The sequence below is a fragment of the Nilaparvata lugens genome, chromosome 11 (assembly GCF_014356525.2).
Source record: "Nilaparvata lugens isolate BPH chromosome 11, ASM1435652v1, whole genome shotgun sequence".
Classification (NCBI taxonomy): domain Eukaryota; kingdom Metazoa; phylum Arthropoda; class Insecta; order Hemiptera; family Delphacidae; genus Nilaparvata; species Nilaparvata lugens.
Genome location: NC_052514.1, coordinates 4786061 through 4813016, shown reverse-complemented (window position 1 = coordinate 4813016; position 26956 = coordinate 4786061). Strand labels below are relative to the sequence as shown.

The window sequence follows — 26956 nt, the reverse complement described above, 5'->3', positions numbered from 1 at the left end:
TAAGTGACCCATTTTCAAGCAATCCAACCACTTTTGTCCTCAAAAGTCACAGTTTACAATGGTAAATTTCAACAGACTATATTATAGCAGGACCTCCTAAATACATTTAGACTGCGTGAGGTCTAAATGCAGTATTCTCATCCACAAGTACCTGATTGAAACTATAGACATTATGGAAATACACTTGTCAGCTGGCTGATTTATGATGAATAATTCTATAGTCTGATTTTTACTCTAATATTGGCGTATGAGGGAGGCTCCTCTTTCCTTTCATATTATCCTTGAAATGCAAAATTTCCAAAAACCTTGTATATACGCGCAATTAAGAAAGGAGCATACCTGTCAAATTTCATGGAAATCTATCACCGCGTTTCGCCGTAAATGCGCAACATATAAACTTTTAAACATTTAAACACTTAAACATTTAAACATCTAAACATTTAAACATTTAACATTAAACATTTAAACATTTAACATTTAAACATTTAAACATTAAACATTCAAACATTTAAACATTTAAAAATTAAAAATTTAAAAATTTAAAAATTTAAAAATTAAAAATTTAAAAATTTAAAAATTTAAAAATTTAAAAATTTAAAAATTTAAAAATTTAAAAATTTAAAAATTTAAAAATTTAAAAATTTAAAAATTTAAAAATTTAAAAATTTAAAAATTTAAAAATTTAAAAATTTAAAAATTTAAAAATTTAAAAATTTAAAAATTTAAAAATTTAAAAATTTAAAAATTTAAAAATTTAAAAATTTAAAAATTTAAACATTTAAACATTTAAACATTTAACATTTAAAAATTTAAACATTTAAACATTTAAACATTTAACATTTAAACATTTAAACATTTAAACATTTAAACATTTAAACATTTAAACATTTAAACATTTAAACATTTAAACATTTAACATTTAAACATTTAAAACATTTGAATATTTAAACATTTAAACATTTAAACATTTAAACATTTAAACATTAACATTTAAACATTTAAAACATTTGAATATTAAACATTCAAACATTTAAACATTTAAACATTTAAACATTCAAACATTTGAACATTTAAACATTCAAAAATTTAAAAATTTAAAAATTTAAAAATTTAAAAATTTAAAAATTAAAAATTTAAAAATTTAAAAATTTAAAAATTTAAAAATTTAAAAATTTAAAAATTTAAAAATTTAAAAATTTAAACATTTAAACATTTAAAAATTTAAAAATTTAAAAATTTAAACATTTAAACATTTAAACATTTAAACATTTAAAAATTTAAACATTTAAACATTTAAACATTTAAACATTCAAACATTTAAACATTTAAACATTTAAACATTTAAACATTTGAATATTTAAACATTCAAACATTTAAACATTTAAACATTTAAACATTGATTGTTTACAGAAAAACATTTAAACTAGAACTTTGATGATGCTAGATATAAGTTGTCAGAGGCTCTTGCCTCTGCTAAATCATGGTTTGAGTCTAATAATCTAATCATCAATGAGAGCAAAGCTGAATGTATCTGCTTCTCTTCAAGGAATATTCCAGAAGACAATGATATCAAGCATCAGGTCAGAATGTTGGGTTTCACTTTGGAGAGAAGTTTGAGTTGGGAGCCTCACATCATAGAATTGTGTAAGAGACTCTCTCGTGTTGTCTTTCTACTTAGAAGACTTAAGTTATCATTGAACTCTGATTCTTTGGTACTTGCTTACTATGGACTTTTTCATTCCCTCATATCCTATGGTATTCGCCTATGGGGTAATTCTTGCCATGCTTCAAAAGTTTTCATATTGCAAAAAAAGGCAATAAGAGTGTTAGACAACTTGAGAAACAGAGAGTCATGTAGAGAAAGCTTTCGAAGATTGAAGATATTGACATTCCCTTCAATTTTTATAATGAGTAGCTTGCTGCATGTCAAAACTAATTTAGAATCTTACTCATGTCAGGGAAACAAACATGAATACACAACCCGGCATAGAAATGATATTTCAATCCCACAGGTAAGGCTTTCTAAAACAAGGGACAGCCACTTATTTCAGCAGATAAAAATTTACAACAGTCTTTCCTCAGCTGTTAAAGAGCTGCCAAAAATGAAATTCAAGAAAGTTCTGAAGAATAAATTGATGGAGAGAGCATATTATTCATTGACTGAATACTTTGAATGTTCAATATAAGGGCTGCACCTCATTTTGGACTAAGTTGTGTACTGTAAGGTGTATCATCATGTGAATGCTGTTACTATTCTTGTCAATCTCCCTGTCAGCCTACTCGTATATACATACTCTGAGCTATTGTTATATATTCTTGATATTGTGTTATGTATTCTTATTATGTACACTGTATTTTTTTGACGAGCTTATACATTGTAAAAAATGTCAGGCAGAATAAAGAATTTGAATTTCAATTTGAATTTGAAAGTTGACTTTCCAAAACGGGGCGTAGTCGCAGTAAAACGGCTAACGATTTTTAAATTAAATTTCGAAAAACTAGAAAATTGAACAAAATAAAATACAGAGAAAATAGTGTAGTTTCAGCTTCTTTGAATTATTTAGGAATGTTCCATTATTTCGTCAAGGAAAAACGTTTCCAATTTATATATATATATATAAAAGCGAAATGGAACTCACTCACTGACTGACTGACTGACTCACTCACTCACTCACTCACTAACGGAACTAAGAATCTACCGGACCAAAAACGTTCAAATTTGGTAGGTATGTTCAGTTGGCCCTTTAGAGGCGCACTAAGAACGGATTTGGAAAAATTTCCAAAGATACGCCCAAAATCTGCGATTTTCCAGCGTTTTCTCAGCTTTATCGATAAAAAATGAACAGAAAATGTTCAAATTTAGTACAGAAGCTCAGCTAGGGTGTAATAATGTTGTGTTTGAAGGAATTCGCAATAACGCCAAAGACACGCCCAAAATTAGCGTTTTTTTTTACTTTTTCTCAGATTTATCGAGAACACCTGAACAGAAATTGTTCAAATTCAGTACAGAAGCTAATCTAGGGTGTAATAATGTTGTGTTAGACGGAATTTGAAATAACGCCAAAGATACGCCCAAAATCTACATTTTTTGCGTTTTCTAAGCTTTATCGAAAACAAACGAACAGAAAATGTTCAAATTTACTACAGAAGCTCAGCTTTGACTTTGACTTTCTGATGGAATGAAGCATTCTTAAATGAAAAAAGCAGGCGAGCAAAGCGAGCCCGCTGATCTCAATTTTGGACGATCCAGTCGGGGGTCCAGGGGGCGGAGCCCCCTGGCTAGGTGGATATGGCGAGCGAAGCGAGCCTGACGGCTAGTTATTTTATATAGATGAGAAAATGAAGATTATCATAAAAACTGCAACTACGCCTCAGAAAGTCAGAAAGTCACTTTTCTGACTCCAGCTATTTAAAGTCTAGAACTTAGCTAAATCCCAAGTTTGGAAACCGCTCCTTAGTGATATCCTGACATAATTCATACTATTTATATGATGATTTTCTTTTTCAACAATGAGAATATGTATCTGATAAAGCATTGACTCGGAACAATCAACTGGGAAGATGGAGGGAGGGATCTATACTCCTATTCTCCAGACAAACTGATATTTTTACTGACATTAAAATCTCCCGAACAGTGCTTTCTTGTAAGAATTATGTATCAATAAATTGAATAAAATAAATTATTCACTTATTTAGTATATTTCCCCATAAATTAAATAATTTTCAAAGCAAATTATTTCATAACTCAAGATAGAAATTTTATTATCTTCAACGTCCCTGTTCCATCAAAAAACCTCATGGTATGTGGAGATGTTCTGATTTTTGTATTTTTTTTTGGTTTGAACAGTTGCATTCAAGATATATGGAGTCCAAAAGACCGATTGAGGTTCATTCCAAAAGTGATAGAGCGCATTGATGACTACAATTATGAATTGAATGGAGAGGCACTATCGAAGCTATTCAAAGTTGAGCAAGAAGTACATTTTTGTGCCGCTAAATATAAGGTGAGAGGATCAATCCATAATTCAACAATTACAACAATTCAAGAATGAAAAAAAATTAATCAATCAGTCATCAAATACAATAGAATATTTATATTTATCTATTCATTTACCAAAAATATTTACAATACAATGTATATACAAAATTAAGCCACGGTCTACACCCAAAACGGCTTACATAAAATGTAATATATTATTCTACAAATAGATAATGAATGATTTCGGTCTTGATAAGATGCTTACAGCTATATCTGTAATGGCTCTAATGAAGATGCCCAAAACATAATTATATACAAGACTGGCAAGTAGTGCTGGAAAAAACTCTAGTAAAATTCACTTTCCTCATGGATAATGCTAACGCTTCTCATTCGATGAATACTGACAGATTGGGATGATTCTCACTATAGAATAATTAATCAAAATCAGTCAGCTGTCAGCAGGATTTATTGCTGTAATACATGAATTCTAAGTGCATTGCTATGCACTATTATTAACTTGAACTATTTCGTTTGAACTGGATATTCGGGCTGGTGCACACAGCACTACCGTACTCATCGAGATATCTATTTCCACTTTACTGTCCACTCCACTCCTTATTTTTAGCTTCTTATACTGATCACTGTTCCAGTTCTTATTTTCAGCTCGATGGCACTACTTAATCACTGTTCCAGTTCTTATTTTGAGCTCGATGGTACTACTTGATCACTGTTCCCTCCAGTTTTCATTTTGAGCTTCATGGCACTACTCAATCACTGTTCCAGTTCTTATTTTGAGCTCGATGGTACTACTTGATCACTGTTCCCTCCAGTTTTCATTTTGAGCTTCATGGCACTTCTCAATCACTGTTCCAGTTCTTATTTTGAGCTCGATGGCACTACTTGAACACTGTTCCCTCCAGTTTTCATTTTGAACTTCATGGCACTTCTCAATCACTGTTCCGTTCTTATTTTGAGCTCGATGGTACTACTTGATCACTGTTCCCTCCAGTTTTCATTTTGAGCTTCATGGCACTACTCGATCACTGTTCCAGTTCTTATTTTGAGCTCGATGGTACTACTTGATCACTGTTCCCTCCAGTTTTCATTTTGAGCTTCATGGCACTTCTCAATCACTGTTCCCGTTCTTATTTTGAGCTCGATGGTACTACTTGATCACTGTTCCCTCCAGTTTTCATTTTGAGCTTCATGGCACTACTCAATCACTGTTCCAGTTCTTATTTTGAGCTCGATGGTACTACTTGATCACTGTTCCCTCCAGTTTTCATTTTGAGCTTCATGGCACTTCTCAATCACTGTTCCAGTTCTTATTTTGAGCTCGATGGTACTACTTGATCACTGTTCCCTCCAGTTTTCATTTTGAACTTCATGGCACTTCTCAATCACTGTTCCAGTTCTTATTTTGAGCTCGATGGTACTACTTGATCACTGTTCCCTCCAGTTTTCATCTTGAGCTTCATGGCACTACTCAATCACTGTTCCAGTTCTTATTTTGAGCTCGATGGTACTACTTGATCACTGTTCCCTCCAGTTTTCATTTTGAGCTTCATGGCACTACTCAATCACTGTTTCAGTTTTTATTTTCAGCTTGATGGTACTACTTAATCATTTTTGCATTCTTTCTAGGGCATGGCATTCATTGGAAGTGGCTGTGATAATAAATGATTATAATGTTTGGATGCGCGACTTTATCGCTCGCGCAAAACAGTTATGCAAGAGCAATAAATTTTGCAAGAGCAATAAAGAAGCATTACGCACGAATTACATACAAACTTTTTTCTACAACTGCACAAACCTGTTAAATCACTTATATCTGGCGGAGTTTATAATAATCCGTCTACACTGATATCCATCATGGCTGTAGAATCGGTACAATTACCGACTTTTTAGGTTAAGATCTGACCGAGAGTGATTTGTCTTTTGGCGAGCTGCTTATCATCAGCTGATTAGCGAGCGTAAAGAAACTCTTCTGCGCATGCGCGAATGATTTGCAAGCGTAAAGAAAATGTACTGCATGTGCAGATGATTGGTGAGCGAAAACGTAGATTCTCCTCAGAAAGAGGCTGTTTTACGAGGAGAATTGAGTATGTGAATTGAGTTGGTCAGTTCCAAAACTCACTAACTCCAAAATTTTCAATTTTTTTTTTTGACATCATCTGATAGACAATTCTATACCACATCCAATGATACTATCGGTTTGTTCCAAAACTCTTCAATTCCCCTTTAAAAGCTGTGTTGAAAAATGATGACTGCAACAAAACTCTCCAATTCCAACTATCTTACTGCTCCAAAACTCACTTATTCCATTCCTACTTCTAAAGTCGCTAACTCCTCTGATTGATTAGTCAGCTGTAAACTATACTGCAACAAAACTAGCTTACTGATACAATTTTGCTGTAATTTGATTCTAAAACATTATTACCACCTAATAAAAGTTTTATTCAATAGTATGATGTTGGCTAAACTGTAGGCAATGTATCTTGGCTGCACATACTAGGTTATTGTTCATTGTTGTTCACTCCATTCCGCCAAAACGATTGAAATGGTAGCTCCCGAAGTGATTGTTCAACAAGGTGAAAACGTATTACGAATTGTTGAGGGCACTACACGAAAAAGAAAACGGAATGTGAAGAACTGGCAGGAAACTAAAGATAAGGAAAAAAGGTAAGTTACTGCTTAATAGAATAATAATTATTTATTAGGAACTTATCAATACTAAAAGCAGCATAACCTCAAAAATCAATACAAAGGTAGCTGATCATACCTTATATTTCTTTTATTATTGTAAGTTTCCATCATCTGATTATTGTTCATATTTTCAATAATATTACAAAATTTATGTTTGAATTCTATTTTAGCAAATTAGCTTGTTATCTAACAAATCAAGTTAAGAGTAGACTTGTATTTGAACACAGTCTTGGTGTATATCTTACTTTTTTTTCTCTGCTCCTGTTTGAGTAATCAACTTTGAAAAGATTTCTTTTGACATGAATATAAATTGAACTTTCTGTCATACAAAAGTATGTCTACAGTAATAACAAGATGACTTATACCAAATTTTTATTCTGATCCCAGACATGCAGCACATGGATTCCCAACTCTTCCAAACTGTGGCCATGGAATAAGAGAAGGCAACAAGAGTGACTTCAAGTGTTCCAAAATCAATATGCAGGACATTAGAAGATTCCATCAAAATTTCTACAAAACAACAAATAAGATTGAGCAAGATCACTTCATAATCAGGTATGCCAAGGGTGAAGCACCAAAACGCCATCGACTTCAACATGAAGACTCTGCAGCACGAGGTATGGCTATTGATTATTATATTCCAACATTTCGCGTTGAACAAGGTAGAGATTTAGTGAAAGTCTGTCAGAAATGTTTTCTGGATGTCCTTAAAATCTCCAAATTTCGTGTTCAAAGACTATGCAGAAAAAAACTTATGACTGGGGAGTCACCTCAGGAGCTAAGGGGGGGAGATCATCGTTCATTCTGAGCTGAAACTCACTGAAGTGAAAAATTCATTGAATCCCTTCATACAGTGGAGTCCCATTACTGTCAAGGAAAGTCTAATCGTCAATATCTTCCCAGTCACTTGAGTATTCAACATCGTTGCAATGCTTACAATGAAAAAGTGAATGATGATGAAGGACTGAAAGTTGAATATGAATATTTTAGGAGAGTTTTTGTTGAGAATTATGATGTGGGGTTTGGTTCACCTGCTACAGATCAGTGCTCAAAGTGTCTAGAATTCGAAGAAAGAATAAATTCACTTCAATTAGTGAAGTGGAGAGATCTACACTGAAAACCGAATTAGCCATCCACAAGAAAACGAGCAGAAACGTTTTTTGCTCTATTGAAAGAGGAGAAGGAGAATGAGCTAACATACTCATTTGATTGTCAAAAAAATTTAATCTTTCCAAAGCTAACTGATCAATCTGCCTATTTTTTGAGACAGTTCTATGCTCATAATTTTACAATGTGCTTAGCCATATCAAAAGCTTGTCAAACTCGAGAAAATACATTCATTTATGACTGGAGTGAACTTGAAGCTAAAAAGGGTTCAAGTGAAATAGCCACATGCATTGTACATCGCCTATCAAATACCACCTTTCCAGAGCAAGTGGACACAATAAGACTCTTTGCTGACGGAGCTGGAGGTCAGAATAAAAACACGATAGTGATCACTGCTGTTCTAAACTGGCTGACTGTTGAAGCACCGCCACATATTGGAAAGATTGTTATGCATTTTCCAGTCCCAGGACATTCCTACATCCCGCCATACAGGGTGTTTGGTGTCATTGAAAGGAACCTACCTGACTGATTTGGGGAAGCCACAAGGAATTTCTAAAAGAGGCTGCAGAGTCAATAGAATCGTTGCTCAAGTAAAAGAAAATGATGCTGCTGTCAACCCAATGATGTAAAGAAGCTTCTCAGAAAGCACTATGGGGAAGAATGGTCGAAGCTTGAGTGCCTCAAATTTTATTCAGAAATCTTCAATGAGAGAATGAGAAGACGTAAGCAGGAAGAAGATGAAGAGGAACCAATGGAAGATGAAATTTTGACACTAGAAGGGGACTTCGTTATATAAAAAATAACTTTTTTGATGATACTCATAAAAATCCCTTTCATATTTCACTTTAATTTCGAAAGATAATGACTGTAGACTATTGAAATGTAATACCTAATTTCTATCCTATACCTATAAAAATCAATTTTTCTTGAATTTTGTTCTTATTTTGAAAATGTATTATGAAACGATAGTTTTTATTCTATGCCTATATGACTTACATTGAAGGTGTATTAAAACTTGATTATTGTAAACTGCAACAAAACTGTCTTGATCCATTCATTCCTGCAACAAAACCATCTAAAAACCCTATCCTGTTCCAAAACTCACCAAGTCTATATTTAATTATTTTTTCTTGTCGAAAGTTGTTGGATCTCATTAAAGAATTTGATGCAATTGTATCCTGAGAGTTCAGATGAAATCACTGTTTTTTCAACAATGTCAATATTTTCAATCAGCTGTAACAGTTTTTCAGCTCTCCTGAAAAATTTCCAAAGATGGAGTTGGTGAGTTTTGGAACTGACCAACTCAATTCTTTCTTTACGCGCAGTTGTAGGAAAATTATATTTTATTTTTCAAGAAAAATATTTTTCAATTAGACTATTAAATAATAATACATTTTCATAATTGAGGCGGTATACGGGAAAAGGGCACATAAAACTATATGCCCTTTTTCCGGAGACTGGTTTATTAGATTGGCCATCTTGTTCTGTATATAACCTGACAATCTCAAACAAAAATCTTGAAAACTGATGTTGGTACAACTGTTTATAAACAGCTGTGTCAGGGAGGGATTTGGTGGTCAGTGAGACTATTGCTTCCTATGTTTATGTCCAAACCTTCATCAAAGTCAAATGAGTTTACTATCATGAACTATTTTATTATAAAGATAAAACAAAATGGTTCCTCACTGTGCCCTGAGAACTACCATACTGTTAATTTCAAACCATTCAAATTCTTGAATGGTCCTGTTCCTGACATTCTACCACAAGATTTGCCCTACCCCTATTTCAATATAATGATCGAAAACTTTTTTATATGTTTATAACTTTTCAATTTAAGAGAAATATAGCATTTAGCATTGAATAACATGTGTTTTCTAGTTTATCAAGCCCAAATTTGTACAGAATAAATTTGTCTTTGGAAAAAGGGTACATACAACCAATTTTTCAAACATATTTATTTATAATAAATCAAAAATATAATCATTCATCATTCTTAATCAATATATTGAATTTCGATTTGGTACTAACAGAATGTTCAATTCAATTATGAAATACATTGATTTATCCAAACTAAAAACTTGAATGCGATTTTCTCAAAATACAATTTTGCTCTATGTACCCTTTTTCCGTATACCGCCTCAATTTAGATTAGAAATTTTGTTGATTAGCTATATTTCTTCATTCTTGAAACTTGTGAAACGATCTGGCAACGTTACGGAGCTGGAGAAGGATAGCGCTAACTGCTTTGTGAATAAGAGAAAAGGAAAGCAACACCAATGCTAATCAAATACTGCCATTATAACGTGGACCTTACAAAAAAATTAACTATTTTATTGATGAAAACTTTTGAACTTTTCCTGTGTCTTCTGTCATCGTGATCGATGAAACAATGAAATGAAGCCTAAAATCGAGTAAAATCTTGAAACTGTAAAATCTTACAGTATTCGACTTTGTTCCAATATTTTGATCACCCGTTTGAAGAACCTCAAGTTTGATCATTGGTTTGATCATGGTCAAACATAACCGGTATTGGTTAAACTACTATTTGACCATTTTCAAATGTCTTGAATGAGGTTGGTTAAACTGAGCATGAGAGACATAGTAGATAGTATTATTATGTGACTGTAAGGGCCGTTTGCACAGTATAGATTGCTAAACTCGATTAAGTTAATCGAGTTTAAATTAATCTGAAAGTTTAAACTTGAATCGGGTTTCTCATTGCATTTACTAATCCAGTTTAAGTTAAACTAGTTTAGCGTTGAGTTGGTAATAGAGTGGCATCGTTTATAATATCAGGAAGGAAAATTTTTTCAGGAAATTTGCTATTGTTTACAAACCATCAGTAAATTGAGGTTATGTAGCTACTATTTCCTGGTTCAAAATCCACAGAGCTGTAAGCTGTACGGTAATAAAAGTGAAAAGCGATCAAGAAATTCTTCAGAAAATTATGAAATGCTATATTACTATTAGAAACAAACTTATATTTAGTTGGCACCAGAAAAATATAATCTAGAATGTAAGATAAAAACCTTATTTTGTTATGAAAATCTACTTAAATCTAATACGGTCTTCCTCGTTTATTAGAAATCTCTCGAAAGCAACATATCTCAGTTATGTGTTATTAAAAACATGTTCTCTAATCAAAGACCACTGATAAAAATTGTCTTATTTTCTATCAAGTGGTTTATTCAATCAAATACTGAATTGACACTTGCTTTACTCAAGCAAAACCGTTAAAAAATCTCTATCATCCCAGAAATTTAAATGATTCGTTTATTGCCCAATTTTTCTCAGTTCAAAAATTTCTTCGCAGTCACCAATATCAATCGCATTAGAAACTTCTATCAATTCCTGTCAATTCTATGAATAATGATTTACTATAACCTAAATCATTATTATCGTCTACAGAAGCATTAAAAACAACCGTCGAAAAATAATTTACTATTAGCTGTTTCCCCATAAAATCTTACAGATGTCTAGTTAATCCAAATTATTTGGTTTAAACCTTTTGTTTTGGAGGTTTAAACTTTCCCAGAGTTTAAACTGATACTGCGCAAACGGAATTTTAGTTTGGACCAAAAAAAATCCAGATTTGGTTCAAGCTTTAGCTTAAACTTACACTGTGCAAACGGCCCTAAGAGACATAAGACTTTACATAATGCTAGTATGAAATACATGAAATTCCTGTATGAAACTGATCTCAAAGAAAAAATTATTAATGTGTGATTTATAGTTCGCTAAAGCCCGCGTCCTGACTAGAGTGACCACCACATTGGAAGCTGATGCCAATGGGATCAACGCTGTCTCCTACTCTGGAAGTTCTAGAGTTGATACTTTTGAACAACAGGATGGAAAAAATAATGCGAAAAGAACTGTAATTAAGGTTACTATTGATACATTCATTGAAGAGAATTCATCAGCAATATACAAATCTGGTGAGACAAAAATACATGGATATGTATAAATACCTGGGCACCGAGCTTCGCTCGTTATTTATCCTATTATATTACTAGCAGGTAACCCGTGCTTCGCAAGGGTCTTTCTTAAAACTTGACGTAATGAAATCTAGAAGAATTCAAAATAGGCCTATAAGAATCCTCGGTTGATCAAGAATTTGTATGCTGCATTTCAAGTAGCCTAAATCAGTATGACCACCTTTCAATTAGAAAAATGGGGGCGCGACAGTCGAGACCGACGACATTCGAGGCCTACGACCGTAGAGGACTGTTTTACAGTAAACAGACTGTTTTACAGTCCTCTACGGTCGTAGGCCTCGACTGTCGGGAGTGTACGAAAATTAGATTGGCCTCAACTGTCGCCTAACGCAGGCGACATTTGAGGCCACTTTTTCAGGAGTCCTCTCCCGTCGTAGGTCTCGACTGTCGGGGCTGTACAAAAATTAGAGTGGCCTCAACTGTCGCCTAACGCAGGCGACATTTGAGGCCTCTTTTTCAGGAGTCCTCTACCGTCGCTGGCCTCGAATGTCGATGGTCTTGACTGTACAAAAATTAGAGACTCGCTTGCAGCAGGCGACAGTTGAGGACACATCCTACTGCGATTCCAGACAAAATACATTCTATAATGATTATAACTTCTAATTTGTTGAAAACTAAATAATGGGAACTTCCTTCATAAAAAAGCATATGAACTTTGAAAGTAGATAGTGAACTTATCCTTGAAGTAGTAGTACTTATCCTTGAAGGATTTTCAGAACGATCATCTTTGTGAAGAATTACAGCTTAATCAGTCAAGTATTTCAAGCGTGATGAGCTCACATACAAAGAGACAGAAAGACAGACACCATCTCGTCTTATAGATGGATAGAAGATAGATAGATATTTATATTTGTCAATGAATGAGGCATAATGCAGTAGTAATGGATTCCCATTACTTGAAAATATGTTTAGGGACCATTATCCAAGTACTGGAATGTATATGACTTGACCACCTTTGCTGACGAAACTCAATTGGAGGAGTCCTCTTTTTCAGGAGTCCTCTGCCTTCGCAGGTCTCGACTGTCGACCTAGCTCCGCAGTGCAGGCTGGTTGCTTGGCTGAATCGGACTAGGCGCTGAGACAGCAAATAATAGCAGCGTTGGTGGGAATGCGAGCGGCCGCAGTAACATCTTCCACCCAGCAATGGTCGGCGTAGTTCCGCCTAGCGGACAGACGAAAGATCAATCCAGTCGGTTATTTGATCCCTCCAGCCAGGCTCAGCCAAGCAGCCGAGACAATAGAACAATGGAGTGACGGTCTTATTTGCGTTCATCAGCAGTTTTCTTTCTCATGATTATTTTGATTTTTGTGCTACCTATAATCAATAATAACTCCAGTCACCAGTAAAAGGTTTCCAGAAACGTGGAGTACTACCATATTAATGACTTTTCATGATGATTTTTAATTATTTAAAAAAATTGTTGATATTCTGAGCCTTCAGGCTAAACTTGGGGTCACTGAGAACGAATCTGCAATCAGAATTTCTCTATCACGAAAAATAATGAAAAAACTCAGCTGTTGATCTTCCGCAACCGTCAACAGTCATCGTGCAATGCGGCTGAAACACTTCCAAGCCAGACACCCATCTCAAATGACAACAACGCCAAGCTGTGAGAAACCATCCTGCACTGCGGCGCTAGGTTTAGGGCTGTACAAAAATTAGAGTGGCCTCAACTGTCGCCTAACGCAGGCAACATTTGAGGCCACTTTTCAGGAGTCCTCTGCCGTCGCAGGTCTCGACTGTCGGGGCTGTACAAAAGTTAGAGTGGCCTCAACTGTCGCCTAACGCAGGCGACATTTGAGGCCACTTTTTCAGGAGTCCTCTACCGTCGCTGGCCTCGAATGTCGCCGGTCTCCACCGTCGCTGGTCTCGACTGTCGCAGGACTCTTCTGTCTTTTGCCTCGTTTGACATCGACCCAAAAAAATAAGTTGATTCAAAATGGCGCAGAAATTGGGTGTGAAAAACCTGTTTTTATCATTCGAAAAGGATCCCCAATCATACCTATCTTCTAATTTCCCTTTTAAGAGAAATCCTCTGCTGCTTCCATACAAACTGGAAGCATGACAACTAATTGAAAACGTTTGCAAACCGAAAACTTGATGTAATCAAATCTTAAAGAATTTAAAATTGGTCTATAACCACCTTCGGTTAAGCAAGAATCTATATGCAAAATTTCGAGTTAATCAGTCTAGTAGTTCTGACGTGATAATGCGTCAAACATAATTTCCCTATACTTTACACCTGTATAGGCTACATTTATAGTCCAGCTCTTTCCTTTATTATAGTATAGAAGATGATAGGCCTACATGGATGGATGATCATTGTTATTTTACTAAAAGATAGAATAAGTTGAATAGTTTCCCTTTCAGAGGGAGTTTTGACAACCCACAAAACTCATTTTTCATTTGAAGATATAACGAAAAGGTGCATATGACCTTATTTTTTTTGCCCAGCTTGCCAAAATACCCCTCATTCCAATATTAAAATTTTCAACTGACTGTACAGTGAGTCAGTCATTCTATCAGGACTCGAATAATTTTGAAATTTTAATTAAATAAAAATGGAATAATACAATCTCTTTATGTAAATAACAACACCTCCATCCAAAGGCATATTAACTGCATGCGTTTTCATATTGCCGATACAGCATTGATAAAACTGTAGACGTTTATTTAGCACTATGTCTCAAAAATTGTTCTAGCTGAAAAATTAATAATCCATGCCACGTGTAGGCCTAAACATTGCATCAGGAAAACGAAGTTTCAAAACTATGTTTTCCAGGTAGAAAGCAATATCGAAACTGATGTTCCTTTTTTAATTTCGACCATATGATTTGGTGATTTTTTAATGAAATCGAATTTAAACATTAATTCTGAAAAATCTAGAAGGAAAATAAAAATTTGGGCTTCCAGGTGCACGAGATTCATATTTTTAGAATCTATGTGCAAAATTTAGAGATCTAAATCATTCCCGTTTTTCCGGTATGCAATCCACAAGTTGACATGTTTTGATGCAAACAAACGAACACACGAACAAACACAACCCCACTCTCTCTTATTATATAGAAGCGAACAATTTCTGTATATTTATATCTGGTTATTTATGTTCAACGGATCTCCAAAACAGCTCTAACGATTTTTACGAAATTTGGAACATAGTAGGTTTATGATATAAAAATTCGATTCCTCTTGTCTCATCCTAGGGAAAACTCGCTGAACGACATTAAAAGGATAATTCATCCTTGGCTGAAACAGCTGAGACTTTCGTCTCGTCTGTGGATAGTAAAAAGTGAGCGAGTGACTCTGTGGAAAATCAAAATATTGCATCCCCGAGATTTATAAGCTGACGTATAACCAGCTGTAAAATATAAACACGATCATTTTAGAGAATTGTGTTCTGTTTATCAATAAAATATTGGGGCACCGAGCTTCGCTCTTGCTTGTGCTGTGTGAATCGTCGTTGATACTTGTATTTATACATTCATACAGGATTTAACATATTTTTTTATAGGCTAAACTTGAATTAATATAAGTTATTGATTGTAGTTTTTACACTAGTGTTACCTGTATAGATTAGGTACTCTTTCCCCGCGCACGCGGATTAGAAGTCCATGCGAGGAAATAATTAATCCATGAATATTCTATTTTATTTTGTACAGTGTTTTATATTGGAATAAAGAAATTGAATTGAATTGAATCGTTAGTTTTATTTATTGATAAGCAGAACACAGTTTTCTAAAATGATCGTGTTTATATTTCACAGCTAGCTATATGTCATCTTATGAATTTCGGGGATGCGATATTTTGATTTTTCACATACTCACTCGCTCACTCACTTTTTTACTATCCACAGCTGTTTCAGCCAAGGATGAATTATCCTTTTAATGTCATTCAGCGAGTTTTCCCAAGGATGAGACCTAGTGCAATCGAACGTTTATATCATAAACCTACTATGTTCCAAATTTCGTGAAAATCGTTAGATCCGTTAAACATAAATAACCAGATATATACAAATATACAGAAATTGCTCGCTTAATATGATAGGATAAAAATAACGAGCGAAGCTCGGTGCCCCAATATTTTATTTATAAACAGAACACAGTTTTCTAAAATGGTTGGGGAAGGACTAACAGGCACAGCCCAAAAATGTGTTTCCCCGAATTTTGATTTATACACTAAAAATAGTCCTAAAAGTAGGTTATGTTCCATACACTTGAATTCAGGTCCAATTTCCAGTCCGAACATTTCAAAACGGAAAAGTTCCAATTTAGATTGTTTACATACCAAATTGAATAACAAAATAACACTCACTAATCACTTAAAAATGTAAAATAATGATTAACTTTGAAAATTCTGATTTACTTCAATTTAGAATGATATTCCATGTTATGTCAACAAATCAGATATTTTGATCAAGTTGATTAAAATTTCTGTCTCATAAGATGAGATGATTGATTAAGAGTCCCCCAGTAGCTGAGTGCATCTGCTTAAAAAGTTTTATGGTTGAAGGATTAAAATAAAAATTAACTTTTTTGATGAATTTGGAAACATCGCAAAAATATGTTTTTATTTTAAATATAATTATTCTCTTTGATCAATCATGGATAGTTTTATCTTTCAAACCCTTAAGGTTTCTTTATATTTGAGGTCGTGTTTATATTTTACAGCTGGCTATACGCCAGCTTATGGATTACGGGGATGAGATATTTTGATTTTCCACAGATGCACTCGCTCATTCACTTCCATTATCCACAGACAACGAAAGTCTCAGCTGTTTTTCCAAGGATGAATTATCCATTTAATGTCCTTCAGCGAGTTTTCCCAGGAATGAGACCTAGTGCAATCGAATTTTTATATCATAAACTTGCTATGTTCCAAATTTCGTTAAAATCGTAAGAGCCGTTTTCGAGGTCCGTTGGACATAAATAACCAGATAAATATAAAAATATATACAGAAATTGCTCGCTTAATATACAGAGTGAGTCATATGTATGGGAACCCTTCAATAAGTTGGAGAATGTTGTAGATATAATACTGTAACTTTCAGGATAAGTTATAAGACGAATATTCTCCCTTTTGACATACAAGTTTTCTATATAAATATAAATCGAGCCTCAAATTTTGACATTCAATAACTTTTTTTGTGTGCACCGAATTTGATAATTTTTTTTAGTTGTGTTAGTTATGTTCAGGACCAGATTTATGGCCTAGATCAATGGATTGTCAGTACAACTTACTTTGTTATTCATTTTTTGTGGAAAATTAAGTGCGATCAAGATAGCAGTTGGAAGTGTGAGAGAAATATTCAGAATAATATTGTGTTGATCATCACACTCAAAATAGAATGTGTCACATAGTTTCTTCTGTAATTGCTATTTCATCCTGCTAATTTTCCAATAACAAAACTGGACACGAATTTGATACAAACATTTGAATTTCAAGTATTTCAAAGAAAGATTCCTCTCAATTCAAGTTTTTGACAGATTTTCCGTCAGCTTATAGAAGTGTAAATGGAACAGTTTTAATTTGTTTCCATACTCACTTACACAGGTGAATAATGCATTCCATTATTTTTCAGATACACCTATTAGTCAATATGAGACGAAGTTATCTCAGAATGTATTGAGCAGGTGAGTATAATGCAATATAATAAGTAAATGTTCGAGTGCCTATCATGATTATCAATGTTACCTAGCATGTTTCAGATGGACACATTAAAGCGTCGGTCCCGGATGCCTGAAAAGCAGTCGATAGGTCATATCACAGGCCCTGAAATTGATCTTTTGCGACCTGAAAACTGTGACATCAGACCTGAGCCAGCCAGGTCACTCGATATTATTATATTATCAATCATAGGACCGCTTGCACAGAAGTCTGTCAAATTTCAATAGTGATTGAATACACCAATCAAATAAGTCTTTTTTGAAAAATCTGGTATGGCGCACTCACACAACTTTCCTTGCCGTTATGAAAATTGATCACCTGACGCTAGTGTGCCCGCGCATCCCAAGTCAATATTCGAAGATCTGAGCCAGCTGGTGACAATAACGCTGGAAACACACAAGGTCCGCTATCTCTTCTTAGTGAATGATTCAATAGAATCAACAGTTGCCAACAGTTTGCAATTGAATAATCACATTTTTTCGAATTTCAAGCGTATTTTCAATTTTAGGTGAACATGTTACTGGACGTTATTTGTAGAGATTTCCATGCTCAATCTTTTCCACTTGAAATTTCTTGTTTAAATTGTATCTGAAGCCTGATAATTGGGAATCTAAAATCAAACTTTGCATAGATAGGGTGGAGCTCCTGAAATTTTTATAGATATGAGACTTTTGGCAGTTCATAGTCCTCATTCAAGCCGCCATCTTGAATTGCATTTGATCGAAATTGTTCGTGTCGGATCCTTACAGTGTAAGGACCTTAAGTTCCAAATTTCAAGTCATTCCGTCACTTGGGAGATGAGATATCGTGTACACTGACGCACATACACACACACACACATACACACACACACACACACACACCCATACAGACTAATACCCAAAAACTACTTTTTTACTCAGGGGACCTTGAAACGTATATAAATTTGTAAATTGGGGTACCTTAATTTTTTTCGGAAAGCAATACTTCCCTTACCTAAGGTAGGGCAAGGAAAGTAAAAAAGGTTTGGGTAAAACATAACTCAAGGATCGGCCAAGGGTAAACAATACAACTGTGATACCCTTTGGCAAGTAGATTTAGCGAATTTCTGATCCTTGTGCAATAAAGTGTCTGCCCCCATTCATTCATATCGACGTTATCATTTACAACCAATAGACAGTCTATACTCTGTAGCTATTGGTGCAACATAGTCTGAAGAGACTGCTAAGCATATCATACTGGATTGCGAAAGTCTTGGAGCTAGAAGAAAGGCTCTTCGTTTGGCTGTAAGCAACCAGGTGAGGAATGGGGTGTTGGTATAGGGAAGAAACTCCTGGACCTTGTAAAAGACACGGGAGTTGGTTTGCCTAACATACTTTGGGACACACAATAAGCTTCGGTTGACGTGTGAGGTTCTTTGAACCTTCGGATCTTTGAATCCGTCCCTTCAAAACATAAACATAAACAATGGTGCAGCATGGAGTTTCTGCTAAGTTTATTAAGATGCGACAAGTACCTAAATCGTGAAAATTTCCATCAGAACCAAATTCATTTTCCACGGTTGCCAAATCGTGTCCCGTAAACGGAGCCCCAACTCGTAGCTGGATTTTCACATATCAGTGAGTGACAGAGAAAGGTGACCGTTACAGTGAGAATATTTAGAAAAGTATTTTCTCACAAAATTACTTACAAATATTTTTAATAATAAGCTAAATGCCACTAATTTTTAGACATATTATATACTCCAAAACGGTGTAAAAATCAGTTATTGGGCTTCAATTTATACAAAATTTTCCCGGAGAGAGCCCCCGGAATACTTCAGAAAAGTATTTTCTCATAAAATTACCTACAAATATTTTTAATAATAAGCTAAATGCCACTAATTTTTAGACATATTATATACTCCAAAACGGTGTAAAAATCAGTTATTGGGCATCAATTTATACAAAATTTTCCGGGAGAGAGCCCCCGGAATAATTCAGAAAAGTATTTTCTCATAAAATTACCTACAAATATTTTTAATAATAAGCTACCACATGCCACTAATTTTTAGACATATTATATACTCCAAAACGGTGTAAAAATCAGTTATTAGGCATCAATTTATACAAAATTTTCCGGGAGAGAACCCCCGACCCTCACCCCCCCACCGGTGGGTCAGGGAGTATCGAATAACCCTCAGCGAGAGGGGTGAGGGTCCGGGGGCTCTCTCCCGGAAAATTTTGTATAAATTGATGCCTAATAACTGATTTTTACACCGTTTTGGAGTATATATAATAAATATGTCTAAAAATTAGTGGCATTTAGCTTATTATTGAAAATATTTGTAGGTAATTTTATGAGAAAATACTTCTCTGAATTATTCCGGGGGCTCTCTCCTGGAAAATTTTGTATAAAGTGATGCCTAATAACTGATTTTTACACCGTTTTGGAGTATATAATATGTCTAAAAATTAGTGGCATTTGGTATCTAATTATTATTAAAAATATTTGTAGGTAATTTCATGAGAAAATACTTTTCTGAATTCGCAATTGGGAGTAACTAAAATTAAAATGGGTTTCTTTATAAAAAAACACATTTCGTGGCTTATGCGCCCACAAGATCCTTTGTTTTGGTTTGGTTGCTCAGAATTGAATATCCCTTTACCTCCTTACTACGAAAAAACATATGAAGTCCAAGTGAATTTGCAAAGGCATGCCTTACATTTTGGGGGCCCCCTTATCCTCGGGGATCCCCGAAGGCATGCCTTACATTTTGGGGGCCCCGTTGTCCTCGGGAATCCCCGACCAGCCGACCTGGCAAGACCGCCCCTGCTCTGTCGTGTTGAGTGTGAACAGTCCAATCGGAACTCATGGTAATCTCATTTTCAATGTGCCGGTGCTGGTCACTGATAAGTGGCAATCCAACTTTGATAAGTCAAATTCATTACAATTCCTCTTACACATGTGATTCTAATTGTCTCATTATTTTTCATGAGATGGTGATAATGATGGTGATAATGATGATGATGATAATGATGATTTTATTCAGCGCACAAATCTGGATCTAGATTCTGAAAATTCTGAACCTGAGAGACTAAGTAGTGATAAGGATTTAAGTGTATAATTTCCCTCTCCCAACATTTGACGATAGTAAAGCTGAGTTGAGCTTCATACGCTCCAAGATTGTTGAGTTGGAGCATATAAAGACTAAGTTGATAAAAAGATCAGTTGAACTGGAGGCTACTGAGCTTGAACTGGATAAAGCACCCGATACCTCCTTGATTGAGGGGAATACGAGTGTAGATGTACCTCCAATAAGGAGTCGTGAAGGTGACATGCGCGTGGTAGAATTGACAAAACAAATTATTGACATGGAGTTACAGATAAAGGAGATGATATCCACAATAAGGACATTGGAGATGGACAACTTAGTGTTACAGGGTAGAATCATAAGTCTGAACACTTTAGCTGAGTCATAAGGATGAAAAAACAGCTGATAAATGATAATGTTGAGAATACAGAGGGAATATCCAGTCATTGCGGGGGAAGGTCAGGGGATTCCGCACACGAAAATAGGAAAGCATTCAAGAGCCTCATTATAGGGGGATTCCATGATTAAACACCTGAAATCTGACAATATTTTGAATGATAATACATGTATTGTGAGCTCACCGGGAATTGGTATTGACGATTTGAAGAACTCTTTGAAATTATATAAGGATGTTTATAATGTGGTTTTGCTGAATGTAGGGACTAATGATGCTTGGAATACAAGAACTCCAGACGACCTGGGCATTAAAATGAAAGCTCTAATTAAAATGGCTAGGAATACATTCCAAACAGCTACGCTGGTGGTGAGCGGTTTACTGCATAGACGTGACATAGACATGAGGTATATTGATGCAATAAATGGTGCCATTGAATGGCATTGTGCACAGTCTGATTGCACAATATTTGTAGATCCTAATTGTTGGGTTTTCGATAGGGACATTGGGCGAGATGGGTTGCATCTTAATAGGAGAGGATCCCGGAAGCTTAGATATCTATTCAATCGTATTATTTCTCGTGTAGAGCAGGAATCTGTGCAATCAGCCACTTCTCCCACTTCATCTGATTCGACTTTTTTAGGGGTTCAATCTCAAGTAGAATGATTGATAAGACAGAAGCTCCTAGATTGAGTGTTCTTTTTTGTAATGTTCAATCATTGAATAATGAGATTTATGATGTTGAAATGTTGAATTTTGAAGATGAGTATGATATTATATGTTTTACAGAGCACTGGATGCGAGCTGAAGAGCTTGAAGTGGCTAGAATCAGTGACTATTCCTTAATAGCTGCTTTCTGTAGAAAAGAGAAAAGTCATGGTGGTGTCGCTATGTTTGCTTCAGATGCTTCTTGTTATCCAATTAGAGAAATTGATGTTGAGGGGTATTGTTCAGAATTGCATAATGAATTCGCCTGTGTGATTCTTCCTGTGCAGAGAATTGTTATATTGGCTGTATATCGATCACCAAATGGTGATTTGGGTTTGTTCTTTGCCAAATTTGATAGGCTCTTAACATCACTAGCTAAATATCGACCCAAATATGATTTTGTTGTGGGGGGTGACTTTAATATAAATGTAATGAATTCTACTGCTAGAGAAACAATCGATTTCAGAAACACTTTAAGATCAAATGACTTACACCTGACCAACTTTGAACCAACTCGGAGTCAAACCTGTCTGGATAATGTAGCAACCAACTTAGATTCTGGTTTGTACTTGGTGGAAGTAAGGGATTACGTTTTGTGTGATCACTTTTCGGTGTCTTTCAAGGAAACTGTGAATGATGAGGGACGCAGTTGGGAAGGTGGACCTAATGATTCAAATTGTCCCCCCAGACTGATAAGACCTATAACACAGGATAGAATTGAAATTTTCTGTCATAGTCTCAGTGCGATTGAGTGGCCCAATGTTTTGATTTTCTCCGGGGGAGAGGAGAATTTCATTGCTTTCATTGACCTTTTCATGAGGCTCTTCCATGAATTCTTTCCTGCTAGATTGTCAAAACAAAGGAGTTTCACAAAAAAAAGAGGAATGCCTGATTGGATAAATCAGTCTGTACTGGCTCTTAGGAATTGTGTCTTGATAGCATATGATAAGTATAGATTGAGTCAATCACCACATGATCAACGTGTGTTTAAATCTGTACATAAGCTGTACAGACATGAACTGAGACAGGCTAATTTGCAGTACAATGCACTCAAAATTGAGAGGGCTTCTAATAAGTGTTCTACGGCTTGGAGCATTATCCGGGAAGTATCTAAGCCTTCAAGACAAACAATACGAAATACGCCAGTCACACCTGATGAATTTAATGATTTTTTTGTCTCGTCTGTTCTCCATATACGTGAAAGGATTGATACTCCTCCAGTGTCAGCTGTGCAATTACTTGCCAGGAGTTCTGCTCCGGTTTCCACATTCAGATTCAGGCCACTCTCTTTCAAGACTGTTGAAAGCATAGTATTGAAAATTAAAAACAGCAAAAGTAGGGACATATATGATCTTTCAAGCTCCTTAATTAGAGCTGTGATTGCTTTTATTGTGACTCCTCTTACAAATTGTATTAATGCCTGTATTGACGATGCAGTTTTCCCCAACATTCTGAAGCATTCCAAGACTGTGCCAGTTCATAAGAAAGGGAGCTGGGACGATCCTGCCAATTTTCGACCTATATCAGTAGGATCAATATTTGCAAAGGTTTTTGAGACTGGTATGGCAATAGCATTGTATGAATATTTTGAAAGCAAGAATATATTCACATCTTCCCAGTATGGATTCAGGTCTGGTCGGTCAGCAATTGAAGCTGTGGAGAGTTTGGTGACGGATATTTTGAAGAGTTTTGAGATGAATAGCCTTGCTGGAGTAACCATGTGCGATCTGAGCCGTGCATTTGATGTTGTTGACCATGATATATTGTTGGCTAAGCTTGAACCCTTTGGCATTGAGGAAAAGAGCAATCAGCTGTTGAGATCATATTTGACAGATCGTAGGCAGACGGTTTGTGTTAATGGTGTCTTCTCTCATCCAAGATATGTGAAATATGGCGTCCCACAGGGATCGAATCTGGGGCCATTGCTTTTTATAATAATGACAAATGATATTAGAGTGAGTGTGGATAGTAGGATAGTGAGCTATGCTGATGACACATCATTACTTTCATGTGATGCAAATCTGGATATATTAAGGGAAAGGATGGTTGATGCTCAAAACGACATTTCTTCTTGGTTTCGGGCAAACTACTTCTTATTAAATCGAGAAAAAACCAAGTCAATTATTTTTAATTTGAAAAATATAAAAGATGAAATCACTTCAGCTAAGCTACTTGGTATTATTCTAGATACAAAATTAACATGGACATGTCACATTGACTGGTTATGTGGTCGGCTCAGTAGAGTGGTTTTTCTTATAAGACGTCTTAGAACTCTTGTTCCTCAGCAATATTTGAGGACGTCCTACTTCGGGTTTTTCCAGAGTTTAATTCAATATTGGCTTATCCTATGGGGTGGAGCAGCCAATACCAGTAGGGTGCTGCTTCTTCAGAAAAAAGTAGTGAGGCTTATGGCCAATGCTGACTACCTCGCTCATTGTCGCCCAATATTTGTTTCGTTGGAGGTTATGACTGTGTTCAGCCTGTACGTCATGCGACTCCTGGTCAGGGTCAGGGACGAGTTGGATGTTCTTGAATGTAGGTCTGAGATACACGGGCATTTCACCAGACAAGCATGTCATCTGAATGTTCCTTTTGTCAGGTTAAAAAAACTTCAAGGACATTATAGAATATTATCAATCAAGGCATTCAATAAGCTGCCTGTTAGTGTGAGATATATGAATCAAGCCCGTTTTAAAACTCAAGTTAAAAAGCTGCTAACAGAGAACCCATTATATAATGTAGGGAATTTTTCAATTTGCCTGTCGATGTAGTGAATACTTATTTTGTGTGATAATATATATTTATAATGGCTCAGTAGTTTTATGGGATTATTCTTGACGACACCTAATGTACATTGAATTGTATTTATTGGTGGATGAACGTATTCTATTCTATTCATGTTGATGGTTTTGAGGTTTTGTAAGATCGAATTGAGAAATTATTGTTAATAATGATGAATCATTTTGTTTGTTTCAGGCTGGCCAGCATCATTAACCCAAAGTAGAGATGATATAGGTATCATTTTTTCCAAACATTTTATTCCACAAATAAATTGTATAGTGAAACAATTGTATAGGTAATTACTCACTTTTCATATTCAATGGTAACTGTAGGAAAAACTTAATGTGAAATATTTAATTAAACACGTATTTCACATTCAATTTTTCCTACAGTTACCATTGAATATGAAAAGTGACTAATTACCTATACAATTGTTTCGCTATACAATTTATTTGTGGAATAAAATGTTTGGAAAAAATGATACCTATATCATGGAATGGTTTTATTTTATTCAAATACTTGTAATTGGTTTTAAAAAATAAACTTTATTCCATTATTTCATTGTAATTGCGATTGGTTTTTAAAAATAAACTTTATTTCAATACTTCATTTCATCTCATTAATTTATTCCATTCTATGCATATTGCACACGTGATATCCTCAATATAATACAGAGTTCTCCCGAACTCTCTGCCTTTATTCTACTCGAGAGAGATTTCTTTTTTATTTTTTGCGCATTTTCTAGGATTTTGATCTTCCTAGCTAGGTTTTGCGCATTTTCTAGGATTTCGAACTCCCTAGCTAGGTTTTGCACATTTAATTTACAACTTCTATCAAGGTCTGCAGAAAGGAGAAGAAGGGGAAGTAGAAGAATAATAGAAAAGAGGAAGATAAAGAAGAAGAATGAATAAGAGAGAAGATGGAGAATAAATAAGAGAGGAAGAAGAAGAAGAAGAAGAAAGAAGAAGAAGAAGAAAAAGAAAAAGAAAAAGAAAAAGAAAAAGAAAAAGAAGAAGAAGAAGAAGAAGAAGAAGAAGAAGAAGAAGAAGAAGAAGATCAAGAAGAAGAAGAAGAAGAAGAAGAAGAAGAAGAAGAAGAAGGAGAAGAAGTTAGAGGAAAAAGAAGCGGAAGAATCTGTCATTCACTATTTACTATTCAAAATACGAATTAAATATTCTGTGGTGAAAAAATACCATTGTGAGATACTCGTAATGGAGCCAGTGCATAGGAACAAAGGACGACATATTGGCAAATATTCTATTTCCACTGCCTTCCATAGTAGATAGCTGTGATCTTAGTTCGTTGGCGTATCCTAGTATATCTGACATTCAATTTATAGGTTATCGTTCCTTTTATAATTATTCTTTCCTATAATGATCAATTATATTATATTCTAGAAGAAAATTTATTATTATCTTTTCTTGGTTTAATGGTGGATTTTCATAATTGAAACTACAAATAAATTATTGGGCTAATAGGCTATATAGTTAATCAGGCTATATCAAATAAAATCAAGCTTTATTGTTTACATCAGCGAAATACAGCAAAATAAACTACATCATCCTTACATATTCTTCTCCATCTTCTTCTTCTTCTTCTTCTTCTTCTTCTTCTTCTTCTTCTTCTTCTTCTTCTTCTTCTTCTTCTTCTTCTTCTTCTTCTTCTTCTTCTTCTTCTTCTTCTTCTTCTTCTTCTTCTTCGTCTCTTCTTCTTCTTCTTCTTCTTCTTCTTCTTCTTCTTCTTCTTCTTCTTCTTCTTTCTTCTTCTTCTTCTTCTTCTTCTTCTTCTTCTTTCTTCTCTCTTCTTCTTCTTCTTCTTTCTCTTCTTCTTCTTCTTCTTCTTCTTCTTCTTCTCTTCTTCTTCTTCTTCTTCTTCTCTTCTTCTTCTTCTTCTCTTCTCTTCTTCTCTTCTTCTTCTTCTTCTTCTTCTTCTTCTTCTTCTTCTTTTCTCTCTTCTTCTTCTTCTTCTTCTTCTTCTTTTCTCTTCTTCTTCTTCTTCTTCTTTTCTTCTTTCTTCTTCTTCTTCTTCTTCTTCTTCTTCTTCTTTCTTCTTCTTCTTTCTCTTCTTCTTCTCTTCTTCTTCTTCTTCTTCTTCTCTCGTCTTCTTCTTCTCTTCTTCTTCTTCTTCTTCTTCTTCTTCTTCTTCTTCTTCTTCTTCTTCTTCTTACTTACTGCGGTGGCCACTCTTACCCCAGTCGGTACTTGGCCTCATCAACTAAGCCTCTCCAAAAGTTTCGGTCACCCGCGTGGCCTCTTTTAGGCCCATCCTCCTCATATTTTTCCGGACCTGGTCCCACGATCTAGTTTTTGGCCTTCCAGCTGGTCTCCTTCCTATAGGATTAATTATTCCAGAGCGCTTTCTTCTTTCCTCAGAATATGTCCCGTCCACCGTAAAGGACGACATATCCTATCAGATATAACTTGAAATGTAATGATACAACCTTTTAATAGATTGCAAACGATTTGGCAACAGTGTGGTGTTGAAAAATGATGGAGCTATCTGCCTTGTCTATTGACAGACAAGGATGGCAAACTATTTTTTATCAGGTGATCAACTCGAATCGCAAACA

General features: G+C 34.9%; 2 protein-coding genes across 2 annotated transcripts in view; both read left to right on the top strand.

Annotated features, from left to right (window-relative positions):
- Positions 1-24996, top strand: part of LOC111055214 — a 128632-nt gene extending 103636 nt beyond the window's left edge. Inside the window, exons 20-23 of the mRNA XM_039437457.1 lie at positions 3848-4004; positions 11526-11727; positions 17367-17418; positions 24583-24996. Coding sequence (XP_039293391.1) covers positions 3848-4004; positions 11526-11727; positions 17367-17418; positions 24583-24610 — 439 coding nt within the window. The 3' untranslated portion in view covers positions 24611-24996. The remainder of the gene's footprint in view (positions 1-3847; positions 4005-11525; positions 11728-17366; positions 17419-24582) is intronic.
- On the top strand, positions 5890-10474 carry LOC111051513. The gene is made up of 2 exons (XM_022338044.2): positions 5890-6661; positions 7073-10474. Exons 1-2 carry the CDS (start codon positions 6540-6542, stop codon positions 7491-7493), a joined length of 543 nt encoding a protein of 180 aa, XP_022193736.2. The 5' UTR covers positions 5890-6539; the 3' UTR covers positions 7494-10474.
- Positions 24997-26956: the final 1960 nt, after the last annotated feature.